The sequence below is a fragment of the Melanaphis sacchari genome, unplaced genomic scaffold, assembly GCF_002803265.2.
Source record: "Melanaphis sacchari strain LSU unplaced genomic scaffold, SCAv2.0 Contig28_pilon_pilon, whole genome shotgun sequence".
NCBI lineage: Eukaryota > Metazoa > Arthropoda > Insecta > Hemiptera > Aphididae > Melanaphis > Melanaphis sacchari.
In genome coordinates this window covers 1,403,737-1,417,917 of record NW_020271162.1, presented here as the reverse complement: position 1 = coordinate 1,417,917, position 14,181 = coordinate 1,403,737, and the positions used below count along the sequence as shown (strand labels likewise).

Below are 14,181 nucleotides of genomic sequence, written 5' to 3'. Positions count from 1 at the left end.
AAGTGATATTTTCTAACCCGACTTAAAATTCGTCAAACAGCACCTGCCGACTGCCGTATTCACACCACTGGTTATAGTTATTGGTCTGTATTATTAGTCTGATTTCAACAGATTTTTCACCTTTTTCACATAGGTAAGTACTTAAAACTATCAACCTATGTACGTCGATTTTGGGCAAAACATATATTGTAGCTATGTTTTTCTTATGTTTGGAATATACAAAATTTGTGTGTAACAAGCCATTGCCTGCTTGCATTCTGAATACAGAATGATTTATTAAAATTAAATTATCTTTACAATTTTCAAATAGGTGAATTTTCTAGAAGAGAGGGATAAAAAATCAATCCCAAGTAATCGCTCTTAGGTCTGCACACTATGTCTTGATGGTAATTTGGGTAAAATGCTGCCAGACACAATTTACTGCCACTGGTAGTGTGCTGATATTTTTATATTTATACATTTTTCATTATAAAATAAAATACTATAATATTATAATCATCATCAAATTACTACAAGTTAACTATCTTCTTTATTGCTTTTTATTTAGTCATTTCATCATTTTAGTAGTATGTAGTTATAATAGTCTTTAATGTTTTGAACATAATTTAATCAGCAAATGGTGTCATAATTAACAATGGCAAATTTAATAGCCATTTTATTAGAAAATATTGATAGCGCATCATCCTATATTTTGTTTATAGAAGCCCACCTTAATTATAGCAAAAAAGTTTGGTAACTTTAGGTGGTATACTCTCATAGATAGGTTTAATCAGTAATATATATTTTTTTTTTTATTGATCTTATTTAAGCCCGGCAACTAAGGCCATTAGCTGTACATAGGAAAAGTAGGTATTTTGTGTAAGGTTTGGTTAGTAGGGTTGTAACATGTGGGTGTATGTATGTGCGCCATGGATTTGTAACTAAGAACTCGGGTGGTTACCCATTCGAGTGCTAGCGATGTCGGCCAATACTTGACCTCAGAACACATTAGTAGCCGAGACCAACCACCACGCCATATCAGGCCACAATCAGTAATATATGTTGTGACCAACAATAATTTAAATTCTTTTAATAATTTCTTTATGATAGTTACATCTGATGTTATTAAAAATACCTATTCCTATAAAATACCTCTGTGTTCAAACAACGTTAGATTATTCCTTTTTCATATAGTCCCACTTTTACTAAACTAAAAATTCAATATTTTAAATCTTATGCAAATATATTTTTATTATACATATCCATAATTTCAGCTATAAAATGTACACCATTGAGATAGTGAACATTATCATTTTTCAATTATAAATTATTATAATTTTACTATAATAACATATTATGTATAATTAATAAATTTTATTCAAAGAGAATGTTATTTTACTATTTATATCTTATATTTTATAGAGAAAATAATTAATTAAATGGTAAATATTTTATAATTTTATCCAATAGATGTAGGTAATTGTTAAAAACTTTTAGAAAGTGTCCCTTTTTTTTGACGGATAAATTATGACTATTATGTATGTATTGTTAATTTTAATATAGTATGTGGAATTTAATCTTGTATATTTTATTATATTTATTTCAGATTTATTGACTTCTAATTTGATAGTCACTATGGAACAGTACATTGTAAGCAGTAATAGTGCATTAGAATTTAAACTAGGTAATTATAAAACAAATAAAAAAAATTAATGTTAACATTTTGTTGTATACCTAATATTTATTTTTATCTTTTAGTACGTAAACCTAGTGACATTAATGATCCAAAAGCAGCATTTTATCCAGATATGACTTATCAAATATTTGGAAATATGTGAGTATTTAAATAATTTAATACAAATAAAAATAATTCAATTTTATTAATTTTATTTTAGGGAAAAAATATTTGGTTACAAAGACCTTGTTGTAAAAATGTATTACACTGCTTGTACTCTTAAGCTCTATATTAACATTAATTATTCTTCGAAAGTGGATTCAGAGAAATTTGGGATGAATGTAAGTATTATGTTCTGTTATTCAACTAGTTCTTGTTGTCTATTTTGATCTTTATGTACTGCTTATAATTATAGCACTTCTGATTTGTATACACTAAAATGTAGAAAGTATCAAAATATGCCATATAATATGTTGTAAAAATCTTGGAAATATGCAAGAAAATTGTTTGCATACTTAAAATTTACAAATTAAATAACTTATATTAATTAATTACTTAAATATTTAATAAAAAAAGTTCAATTTAATATGTAATACATTTCAAATTTTGTAAAAATATACAAAAAAAAAAAAAAAATATGATTGCATAGAAATCTGCGCTCTACTTATAATACAAATTACAGTAGCAATAAAATTAAAAAAATTAATAAATTGAAAACTATTATCATACTATGAATATTATAGTTATAATCCATTTAAATTTAGAGCATGCCCAGCATTAAAGTGTAAATTATTTTATTAACAGCACTATGAATATTTTTTTCATGATAAAAAAATAACAAGATAAACACAACATCAAATTGGTGCGGTATTGAAGCTAGTTTCTTCTATTTAAGATTTTCTAATTAAAATTATCTTTGAATTTAATAAATATATTTTGGATCTTTGTATTAGTTGGATGACATAATTTAGTTTTTAAACTCAAATAATTAAATAAATGCTAACTTTTGAAACATCAACATATCAATGCTAGTCTTAATATGTTAATATTCCATTTACAAATATTCTTAATTTTAATTTAGCAATAAATTATTTTTAAATTTATTTATTTTTATGTATTAATTGTATAGCCTGACAATATAATGGAGAAACTTAAGGATTATATTACTCCAAATTTCTTTACAAACATTGATGTATTTGAAAAGTGTTTAGAAGATGAACCATTGTTTAAGCCTTACGGAACTCAACTTGATCAATTTATTTTAAGTAAGATGAACTTAATATATTCAAATTTAGATTAAAATTTATATCTATATGTCTACCCATTGTTGTAGGTCATAATGAAGAAAACAAGAAATTTGAAGTTTATGTAATTGAAGATGAAAACACTGAGTTTAAAGATTATTTTAATCAACTACAGACATTTGTTTTATGGTACATAGATTCATCAAATACCATTGATTTTGATGATACTAAATGGAAAATATTTATCATGTGAGATATAATTTTTTTACAAATACATAGATTTTTATTTGAATATAAATGTTGTTATATACTGAATTATAAAATTAGTAGAACAATAATTATAATTCATAAATGTTTTTAAATATAAACAATGAAATCAATGTTAGTCAGATGTGTTGAATCAGTTTTAAATCTGAATAAAATATTATATTAAAATTATAGTGATCCAAATTAATTTTTAGGTATGAAATTTTTAAAAATGAAAATGGTGATTCGTGTTATACTCCAGTAGGATATTCAACCATCTATGAATATTATGCTTACCCAGATAAAATTCGCCCAAGAATTAGTCAAATGTTAATTCTACCACCATTTCAAAGGAAAGGATTGTGTGCTAAGCTCTTGAATTCTGTTTACAAACATTATGCCACTAAATCAGATGTTATTGATATTACAGGTATTAAATTATATTTTTATAAATTATCAAAATATATTATATGTATAAGTATTTAATTACTTGCTTACTCTTATTAGTTGAAAGTCCAAACGATGAATTTCAACTTGTTCGAGATTTCGTAGATGTTACTAATTTTCATAATCTAAAAACATTTGATGAAGTAAAATTAAAAAAACTACATTATCAAGAAATGGTTGAAGAGTTTAAAAGTCTTTACAAAATCAACCAGGTATATTATTATTAATTTATTTAATCTACAATATAATATATAGTTATGTAGAATTTATTTATACTGTACTTATGCCTTAGATTAGTGGTTTTCAACCTTTTTAACAATGTAACACACTTCTACAAAATTTTTGCAGCACTCTAATTCATATAATACGTGAAACATATATTTTTATGTATAATACATATATATATATATACAAAATTAATTCCATTAATAGATTTATCGCTGCTCATGGTACATCAGTTGAAAACCACTGCCTTAGATATATAATAAATAAGTACTAAAGACTTAGTCTAAATAACAATTATTTACATATAGAATAAAGTAGAGTATTTATAAATTTTTTTTATAATAAAATAAGATGCATTGGCTATCTACATCTATTGATATTTACAAATGTACAGTTTTAGCTATTTAAACATGATTAAAATTAAGATAAGAAGTTTAAATAGTGAGATAAAAATATTATTCATTAGCTATTTATATAATATTTATATATAATTGTTTTAATTTATAAACTTTTATATGTTTATATTATTTGCTATGTCTTATATTATTACTATTAATTGATCAGTTCACTGTTTATAATATAATGCAACTAAAAACAAAATTGGTATTAAACATTTTAAATTTTGTGAAAAATATTTCATCTGATAATACTTTATATTCTGTTTTAATTTTCACTTGACAGTACCTTACAACTAATTGTAAGTCATTTATAAATATAAGTTCAGTTTTGTTTTTTTCGTTTTTATTATGTATAAAATACAAATTTACACACGGTATTATCTTTAAATGTTCACATTAAACACATTAAATTTAAAAAAATAATAATTAATTTCCTCTATTTAATTATTAGGGTAAATTAATTAAGTTAGGCGGAGGAAATATAAAAAATTATTTAATTTAAATTTTTGTAGTTATAAAAATTTTTAATTGGATATTCTCTTGTATTTAAAGTTTTAAGTAAGTTTATTAAAGCCAATAAAGCAATTGAGTCAAGACTCATTAAAATAATTGGAAATATATTGCTTGCATTTTTTCTATAGAACTGTTAATAGTTATAATTAATTATAAACACAAAAATAAAAGAAAAAAAAATACATACAATATTCAATTTCCTTAGTAAATATCGCGTCATTTAACTACATTTACTCCATTTAGTCCTAAAAACACGATTTTATTAATAGTAAAAATCAAAATCAAATGTAGCAAAACAAATTTTTATTAAGTAAAATAATAGTGAGTGAATGACATTTTGCTTAATTTTTTATTACTTAAAAGATCTATAAAAGAGCTACTTGTAAATTACTCTTTAAAATTTGATTTTTACATATTGAAATGCATAAAAAAATATGAAATTAAAAATGTATTTTATCATACTTAAAAAAAGTAAAAAATGTTTATTTGTGTAAAAAAAATTTCATTACTTGCAATTTTGTAAAAAAATATTTTTAAAATCTTTTATTTTTTTTTTTTTTTTTTTTTTTAAATAATAAATGGTTATTGATAAAAAAATTTAGCCTATTTGATATTTCAATAACTTAATTTTCAAATCCTCAAAACAATGACTTGTTTCTGAAACCTGATATATTTTATAGAATATGCAAATATATTTAATTCTTTATTTATTTATTTTAACTATGAATGTTGTGTTAATTTCATTTAATTTTAATTCATGTGTATATTAAATTAATTGTAATTAAAATTATTTTTAGAAACAAGTTCGTCGTGTAATAGAAATTATATTACTAAAAATTACCAATCGGCAGAATGAAGATGAATATGAAAAATATAAGAAATTTGTAAAAGCAAGATTGAATTGGCCATTTCAAGTATATAAATATTAGTATAGGATAAAAAGTTGTTTTTCGAACAGTTGAATCTTATATTTAATATTTTTATTGTTTTTAGAAAAAACCTACCAAACTTATGATGGCAATGCCAGCCGAAGAAGCTGAAAAAATCCAAAAAGCTGACTCAGTTGTAAAATTGGAAGATTTGGATGTTGAGTATGATGAATTAGAACCTTCGTATGATAAAGTTATCAAGCGATTAGAAGTTAGCCTTGCTGTATAAATTGTCATAAATATCCAGTTTTTTATTTTTTGTATGTTAAACATTTTTGTTTCAATTTTTCTATATTAATTTTAATTCCAACTTAAGAATAATTTTTATACATGTTCCTTTTTTTCATTACTTGATTGATTTAATTAAGTTTTTGTAATAATTGAATATTTTAATAAAATCATTTAGTACTTTAAATATAATCAATTTTAATATTACATAAATAAATTAACAAACTATTAAGTTCTAAATAATTTGTGAATTATTTTATGTGTAATCTAAGTTTTTATTTTGTATTATAAAACTTGATGTTAAAACAATTGATTTTATAGTAGTTAATAAAATTAACTTCATTAAAATATATATATATTAATATTTAAGTTTTATATTATTTGCTGATTTTAGACTTTTGAGCGCTTTACTCTAATGAATGTATAGATTATTACAATGATGTATGAAAAGTATAAATATTTGAAAATGCTCATAATTCACTTAAAAATCAAAATATCCTAAAAAACCAACAAGAGAACACAGATATTGTTCTCACATAAAAATGTAATAATAGGTCAATTCACCCTATTAAAAGTAAAAGCATGCTATTGAAACTGGTGAATGAAAAACTATTATGTTGTATGTGTGTTAGACGGAGACAAGTGAGATAACACATGTGGGTGCTACGTCCTCTTAAATGGTAAATAATGATGATAATTATTTTCTTATTTAAAATTATTTTTTATGGAAATTTAAAACTTACTTTTATTACATTCTTATAAATTCAACTATACGCAATGATATATATTTTTTTTATTATTAAATACTAGAAATCTATTCACATTGATCTAAGGTATTTGCAGAAAAGTATTAAATTGATTGTTATATTAGTTAATAAAATATGTTATAAATATAATATATTATAAGAAATAAATACTAATCATACATTAAATGCAATATTTTGGTAAAAATTATGTCTACCAATTGTAATATTATAAGTAAAATAAATGATCTCAATCGTTTATCAAAAAACTTAAGAAATATACTTGGTCATAATATTAGCTAACCATTACCACTCAAACTCGTTTTTTTTGTACATTATGATTGAATTTAAATTCTTTGCACCCATAATAGTCAACCACTTGAAAGGTACCTAATGTACAACAAAGCAATGCTCGTTTTGTCTATTTTTTTTACATTATTTTTACAAAATTATTTACATTTACCAAATAACCATTGAATGTTATGTTATTACTAGTGTGACCAGACGTTCAAATTTTTTCTCAGCGCCCTAATTCCAAATAATTTTTATTTTATACAATTATTAGTATTCATATTTAAAATTATTTTAATTCTTTTAAAATGGACAAAACAAAACTTTTATGTATAAATTATAATTAATATGCAAAAAATATCCATGTATGAAAAAAACATTTGGATTGTTTATCGGATACAAATTAAAAATGTCATTCTATCTTTAGTTTACCTACGTCACAGGTATAAATGATATTAAGAACATTAATTTTAAGTCAAACGCAAATCTGTTTCTACTAATAAGTTTATGACTGTTTTTTAAAAATATAGCGCCTTTATCTAAAGTGTAAGAAATAGCTGCAGTTTAAGGTTCATATTATTGACAAAAATTATAGTATTTATTCTATAAATTTTAGATCAACATTCAAGTATTCAACACTAATAAAACCTTAGCTTGAAACAAAATTTCAGTGTGCGAGGACTAAGATTACTGATATTATAACAAATGTCTCTACTTATTTTCCTAATTTGTTTATAATTTTAAGCAGCTTATATACATGAAATACTTGTTTTTTAGATAACATTTTGTTTTTATAATTTTTTTGTCATTTATACTACCTAAATATTATATTATTACAGATATTCATACATGTATAATAGGATTTCAATTTTATTTTTATCCTATTTTGTCTATGATTTTTAATTTTTTTTTTTTTATCAAGAGGATAAAGATTTATCTCATCATTCATCAATAATGAACAAATGATATTATAATTTTTAACTATAAAATTATGTTTTATTTTTTTGTAGTGTCTAATTTTAACCTAAGGAAACAAAATTGAGACTAAAACCTACTATTAAGGAAGGTTTAGCACTCCCACAAGTACTACCTTATGAGGAGGGATACCTCTCTTCCACCAATTGTTTTTAAATACTTATCATACTTTTACAGAATTTTGATTTAGTCAATTTAATTATCACAATAAGCTATTGAGATAATTTCAATTCTCCATAATTAATTCACTTATAAATACTACATTGTATAAACTCTTATTTCACAAAAAAATTTATAGATTAGCAGAAGTAAACTGAATTGTGAAACTTATGCCGGTACAGTAATTATCTTAATGTATTCCGTCTACTTAACATTGTATTTCATGGAAGATGCATTAAACTGAATGGGTTTTATCAAAACCCAGTACCTTTCATTTTTGTCTGGCAGAATTTAGTTGAAAAAAAAAAATCAATAATAATGAAAACAAAACAACTGTTACAAAAATAAAGTAAAATGATTTATTTAGTTATATCAATATAGCAGTTATAACAAAAGTTGTTAAATGGCACAATATATTTTCATTTTTTTTACGTTGACTAATAGTTATTTTTAGTTAAAAACCTTAATTTGATGAACAATAACAATAATAAATTATAAATCATAAATTCAATAAAAAAATAAAACCAACACAAACTCATACATCTTTTTGAAGTGTTAAAATTATGACATTCCAAATATTTTAAGTGCATTAATTGATGTTGCTAAAGCCACTTCATCTGGTTTTTTAGCAATAAAACCAGCTAACAATTCCACCAAAACAGGTAATGAACATGGTTCATTTCTATGAAATGTACAATAACGCTGTAAAAATCCCAAAGATCTGTAAAAATATAATACATAATAATTAATAATTATTTCTTCAAAATATATATTTTGTTTGAAAATATACCTTTGAGTGAGACTAGATTTTAATGCATCAGTAAGATTTGCTGCTCTAGCATTTGGATACATAAATGGAGAATCTGATTGCACTAGTATTCTATCTAATGTTAATGTTCCTGCGCTTAAAAGTTTTTTTATTCCACTACCAGAACTGTCTTTACACAAGCCTCCTGCAAAAAAAAAAAAATTTAGTAAAATTAACAAATGTGTACTTAAACAAAAAAAAATTAAAAACTTCTACATTCATTATATATTTATATTTAAATATTGACCATTATAATTAACATAATACTATCTTTCATTGTGCAACAGCTAACATTAATTTAACAGCAAATGTTACCTGTTATTCCAATGTACATTCCTAAGTTTATGTAGTCAGTAGCTTCTTCAAAAGAACCAGTAAATGAATGTAAAATTGCTGGAAGCATTAAAGGCAAATGTGTTTTTATAATCTTTAAAAAATCTTCATGTGCTCCTTTTTGATGCAACATAATGGGCTTTTTCATTTCTTTAGCCAAGGAAATCTACAAAAAAAAAAATAAAAAATAAATATTAACGTTGATATACACGTTAAAATTAAACTAACATGCAAAATATACAACATTTTATTCTAACCTGTTGCCTGGTGTTTGCAAATAATAATCATACAATAAACATTAATTTAAAAATTTAAAAGAAATGTAACCAATTTCATACTTTTATGTTTTAATAATACCTGTAATTCAAAAACTTTTCTTTGTATATCAGGTGATGAAAAATCTTTATTATAATCCAACCCACATATACCAATAGCTACACATTCTGGATTTTTAGCAATATCTCTCAGTTCATCATAATAATTATCTTCCCAAGATTTTGCTTCGTGTGGATGGATACCTATTAAATATAATAAAATAAGCATTACTTACGTATTATAGGCAAATAACAATAATATGTTTGATAATAATAATAAAAAAAAAGTGCTTATTAGACAATAGTTAATAGAAGTAATTAATAAATAGGTTAATTAATATAACATTATTTTAGACACATATTTTAAACTAAATTACCTAATGTCTCATCTATAATTTATAAAATTAACATCAAATATTTTATAATTTTATGTACAAGTACAGTTTTATTTAAAAATGATTAAAAACAAAACTTGGATATCTACGATTACGTTTATAGTAGTCGTGTTTATCTAAACTAATTTTAATAGATATACATTGCACAAACTAAAATTATTTATATAAATATGTCATTTACCTGCAGTTGAATATAACGCTCCTGGATATATTCTTGCTAACCGTAACGCTTCTTTACTTGTTCTTAGAGAGGTACAAGGAACAATTATTTTTTGAACACCTGTAAAATGATAAATACTATGTAACAGTACATTCATAATTGTTGACAGTAAGCAGTGTCATAGGAAATCATTACAATATGATGTCTCAAACGTCAGGTAATCTAAAAATGTCTGAAGAAACATATAATAACAGATAAAACGAACCAACATAGGTACATAACCATACCCGAATCTTTTGCTCGTTGTAACACAGATTCCAAGTCCCTGCTGAATTTTTTATTCACCATGTTCGATCCAACATCGATGAGCAAATAATTGTCATAGTTCTCTCGGATTGGATCAAGAACTTTGACTGTGCTGTTAGGTTGAAAAGCCATGATACTTCTAAAAAAAGCGTACAGAATTACACGTAAACAAGACTTAAGGATAATTATTTTTCTTATTATTATTGCTTAATAGGTTGAGACTGTATGTGTATATAAATATATAAATGTAACGCTCTGAGTTTTAATTTTTAACTGTGTCAACGATAAGCTATTATGGACACTGTACGTCTGTACATCGATCGCGGTGGTCTACTTAGCACTTATCTAATGTCTAAACGTCTAATTGTCTAAAGTTGGTGATAAAGAACTGACATATAATAAATACCTATGACATTTGTAATCGAAAACAACAGCATTAAAATTCCATACGATAACGACCGAACCAGCCGCGGATCGTCAGTCGTCACTTGTCAATATTATCACGTTATTTTTTACGGGACGGGCAGTGATATTTTTGGAGGGACTGCACTACTTTATCCAGAAATTATATCTCCTAATATACAGTTTATCCAATAATTTTTTACCAAATACCATTTTATCCAATATCGATTTTCTTCCAAATGAAATGGATAAAAAATTTTGAGGAAAAGGTGAATTTTGATTTCTTTCAGTTTTCCCAATTTACTAAGTTTTGCAGGATTAAAATGCACCTTAAAAATAAACTAGCCCATAGTCATTTCCAAATAGGTAGGTTACGATTTTTAAAATAATAAATGCTGCTCGCATTCTCCATGATTTCTTAAAACTAACATTTCATTAGATATGTGTTTTATGCTAATATTAAAGTGTATGAAAAATGAAAACAATTTTTTTATAAAAATAATAATAGATAAGAAAATATTTAAATAACTGCATATTTAAAGTTTATTAATATCAATACAAATTGTATGAAAAAAATAATAATAATTGTATAGGTATTTACATCACTATCATTGGCACTCAAAATTTTTTAGTACATATCAAATACCTATTTATAATTTATACATATACCTAGTTTATAATTTTTTAGCAATTCCAATTTAAGCTGATTATAGTACCTTTCTAGGTATATAAAATTAACGGCGTAGGTACTTGCCATATTTTAACCGTATTTTGTTTGACATGGATATCTCCTATAAAAACATTCTACTTACTAATTTATAAACATATAATAAATAGTATACCTTATAGTTTATACAATACCTACCTTGCAATTTATTCATTTAAACCACGAGATGATTTAACATGACGAAATATATAGGTATGATCATGTGGGTAAGTAATACTAGAAATTTGCATTTAAGTTAAAAATATAATTATAACTACTACTATACATTTGTTGTTCAGATAGGTACTTACAGAATCAGATACTTATTTTTTGTTATATCTAGATCTACTCTTTGGTTCTCTGGTAGTTTAAATATTTATTTGTATAATCAAATCCATGTAATTTATAAATGTGATTGAAATACCCATATTAATTATATTATATATAATCATATTTATTTAATTATTTCTAAGCCTACATATTTATGTTGAATTGTTGAATCAATACATTATGATTTATGACAAAATATACGTTTAATTTTTTATTTAACATAGTACCTATATACACTATAGTAAAAAATAAAAATACTTAAATACGATCCTTCAAATAAGGTTCTACCTCCCAGTGGATATTTTAAAATTCTTCAAGTTAAAATAAGGATAAGACCTTCAGGCTTCAAAACTAAATTTGTGAGAAATATGAATTTTCATTGTTCAAATCTTATCATCTTAACTTATCTAAATTTTGTCTACACTAATCTTATTTATACTACTATTAAATAATATCTGAATAATTGAGAATTTTAATATTTTATTCTACAGAATAGTCGAATAGTGTACTTAGTCACAAGTAACAGATTATATCTAAATCTTTTCTTTGCGTAGTGTTAGATAGGTACTGCAGTAAATATTAAAGTATTATATTGGAAAACATATTCACATATTTATAGTACATATTTTATATATAAAATACTTAATACTGCTAGTAATTAATATAATATATGTATCTTTAATGATTTTTTTAAAATGGTTTTCTTATTATTGCGGTTCTATTTATTAAATCTATTGTAATTTCTATGAATAAACCGAAATGTTTAAATAATTTTAACTTTTATTGAATATCACAATGAGCATTATTAAAAATGCTGTACAAGTAAATCATTCAGAACAATTTTTTGTAGAATATAAAAAAAAAATACCAAGACTTTAAATTAGATCTACTGACTATTGAGGAGTATATCTGTATATAAACTTATACAGTTATACCTATCTAATTTTTAGAAAGAATTATTATTTAATCATTAAAAAACGTGTTTAAAAAAATATACCTAATAAATAATAATAGTAATAGTATAATATACAAGTACATAATATTATTATCATTATAGCACTTGGACCGACGCATTTCTATTTTTGTTTCTATTATCGTATTATTTTTGTTTTAATTTGTACACAATAATATGTTTACACTTTATAGCAGTACACACACTGACACATAAACATTTTTGTTGTTTAGTACTGTATGATTGTATAACAATTTACAACCATCAGATTATTTCATTTTATATTAATAGTTTCAAATAATTTATTGATACACAAGCAAGCGGTTGTTTTTATTATACTATCGTTGAGTATTTCGTTTCTCGAGTATTGTAAACCGTAGCTAGACAAGACGTCAAGTCAAAAAGTGTATAAATTGACAAACAAACGTGCTCAATTTTTCAAAACAGCTTTTATTTTTATAAATATGGAGTGAATGTGGGGATTGACATTTGACAATGGCATTTTACGCGAAAAATCAAATCAATTAGTCAATTCCCTGCTATTTTGTATTTATAAACTATAGTTAAGATTTAGAACATGACCTCGAAAATGATATTCAATTTAAAACTAAAATAAAACAATTTTCAGATGAAATATTATTTGTGCTTAGCTTACAAGAAAAATTAACAAAATCAAAGTTAATCGATTAATTTCCTAATCTGGAAATAGCTTTAAATTTAGTTGTATCTATGCCTTGTTCAAACACTAACGGGGAAAGATCCTTTTTAGTTTTAAAAAACTACCAGAGAACCTTATTATTTAATGAAAATATGTCACCGTTAAAAGAATTACAGTGGATTTTTTTTTTTTATTATTTTTGTAATTAATTTTTTATGTATTTTTTGTCAATCCACTCAGTATTATTCATTCAACACAATTCAACGAAAACTAAAAATAAAATTAACATTCTTTTAGAATGATTAAAAATGTATTTGACAACATCCATACAAAACATTAAAAAAAAAATTAAAATTACTTAATGTATTCATAGGCAAATAAAAAAAATATTTTTAACTATTTTGAATATCATATATCGTATATTTTTTTATTACGATTTAATAGTATATAAAAAAACATATAAATAAGTTAAATTAAAATAATAAAGTATTTTGTCATTGTCAAACATTTATGTTAGATCAATATCAATTTATACCATGTACGTTTAAAATAATGTTATCATTGATAAAAAAAAAATAATAAGAATTTAGTTTTAAAAATTTGATTTTTGATACAAGAAAATTAAATTAACATAATAATAACAAAAATATTTTTAACAATATTTAAAATGTTTTACATTTGGATTTTATCTTATCTAACTTATTGATAAACACTGAGTTAAAAGAAATTATCGAAAATTTATCGATAATAGGTGATAATTTGAAA

The 14,181-nt window shown here is 23.4% G+C and overlaps 2 protein-coding genes across 2 annotated transcripts; one reads left to right on the top strand and one right to left on the bottom strand.

Moving 5' to 3' along the window:
- Positions 1-5,978, top strand: LOC112595675 (histone acetyltransferase type B catalytic subunit). Its single transcript, XM_025340970.1, has 10 exons — positions 1-133; positions 1,586-1,663; positions 1,738-1,813; positions 1,875-1,995; positions 2,784-2,919; positions 2,988-3,147; positions 3,360-3,574; positions 3,652-3,803; positions 5,525-5,641; positions 5,721-5,978. The coding sequence occupies exons 2-10, from the start codon at positions 1,615-1,617 to the stop codon at positions 5,883-5,885; spliced, it is 1,191 nt and encodes a 396-aa protein (XP_025196755.1). The 5' UTR covers positions 1-133; positions 1,586-1,614; the 3' UTR covers positions 5,886-5,978.
- Positions 5,979-8,437: 2,459 nt separating this feature from the next.
- LOC112595677 (3'-5' ssDNA/RNA exonuclease TatD) lies at positions 8,438-10,864 on the bottom strand. Its single transcript, XM_025340974.1, has 7 exons — positions 10,775-10,864; positions 10,350-10,507; positions 10,084-10,182; positions 9,551-9,711; positions 9,176-9,359; positions 8,843-9,005; positions 8,438-8,773 (listed from the first exon to the last, which is right to left on the bottom strand). The coding sequence occupies exons 2-7, from the start codon at positions 10,498-10,500 to the stop codon at positions 8,614-8,616; spliced, it is 918 nt and encodes a 305-aa protein (XP_025196759.1). The 5' UTR covers positions 10,501-10,507; positions 10,775-10,864; the 3' UTR covers positions 8,438-8,613.
- Between the last annotated feature and the right edge of the window lie 3,317 nt (positions 10,865-14,181).

Bases quoted from the DNA above. Each gene is read 5' to 3' on its own strand.
- LOC112595675 (XM_025340970.1), top strand. From the start codon at position 1,615: ATGGAACAGTACATTGTAAGCAGTAATAGTGCATTAGAATTTAAACTA. The intron at 1,996-2,783 runs GTAAGTATTATG...TTAATTGTATAG, and splicing joins CAGAGAAATTTGGGATGAAT to CCTGACAATATAATGGAGAA. The intron at 5,642-5,720 runs GTATATAAATAT...TATTGTTTTTAG, and splicing joins GATTGAATTGGCCATTTCAA to AAAAAACCTACCAAACTTAT.
- LOC112595677 (XM_025340974.1), bottom strand. From the start codon at position 10,500: ATGGCTTTTCAACCTAACAGCACAGTCAAAGTTCTTGATCCAATCCGA. The intron at 10,183-10,349 runs GTATGGTTATGT...ATCATTTTACAG, and splicing joins ACAACGAGCAAAAGATTCGG to GTGTTCAAAAAATAATTGTT. The intron at 8,774-8,842 runs GTATATTTTCAA...ATATTTTTACAG, and splicing joins AAATCTAGTCTCACTCAAAG to ATCTTTGGGATTTTTACAGC.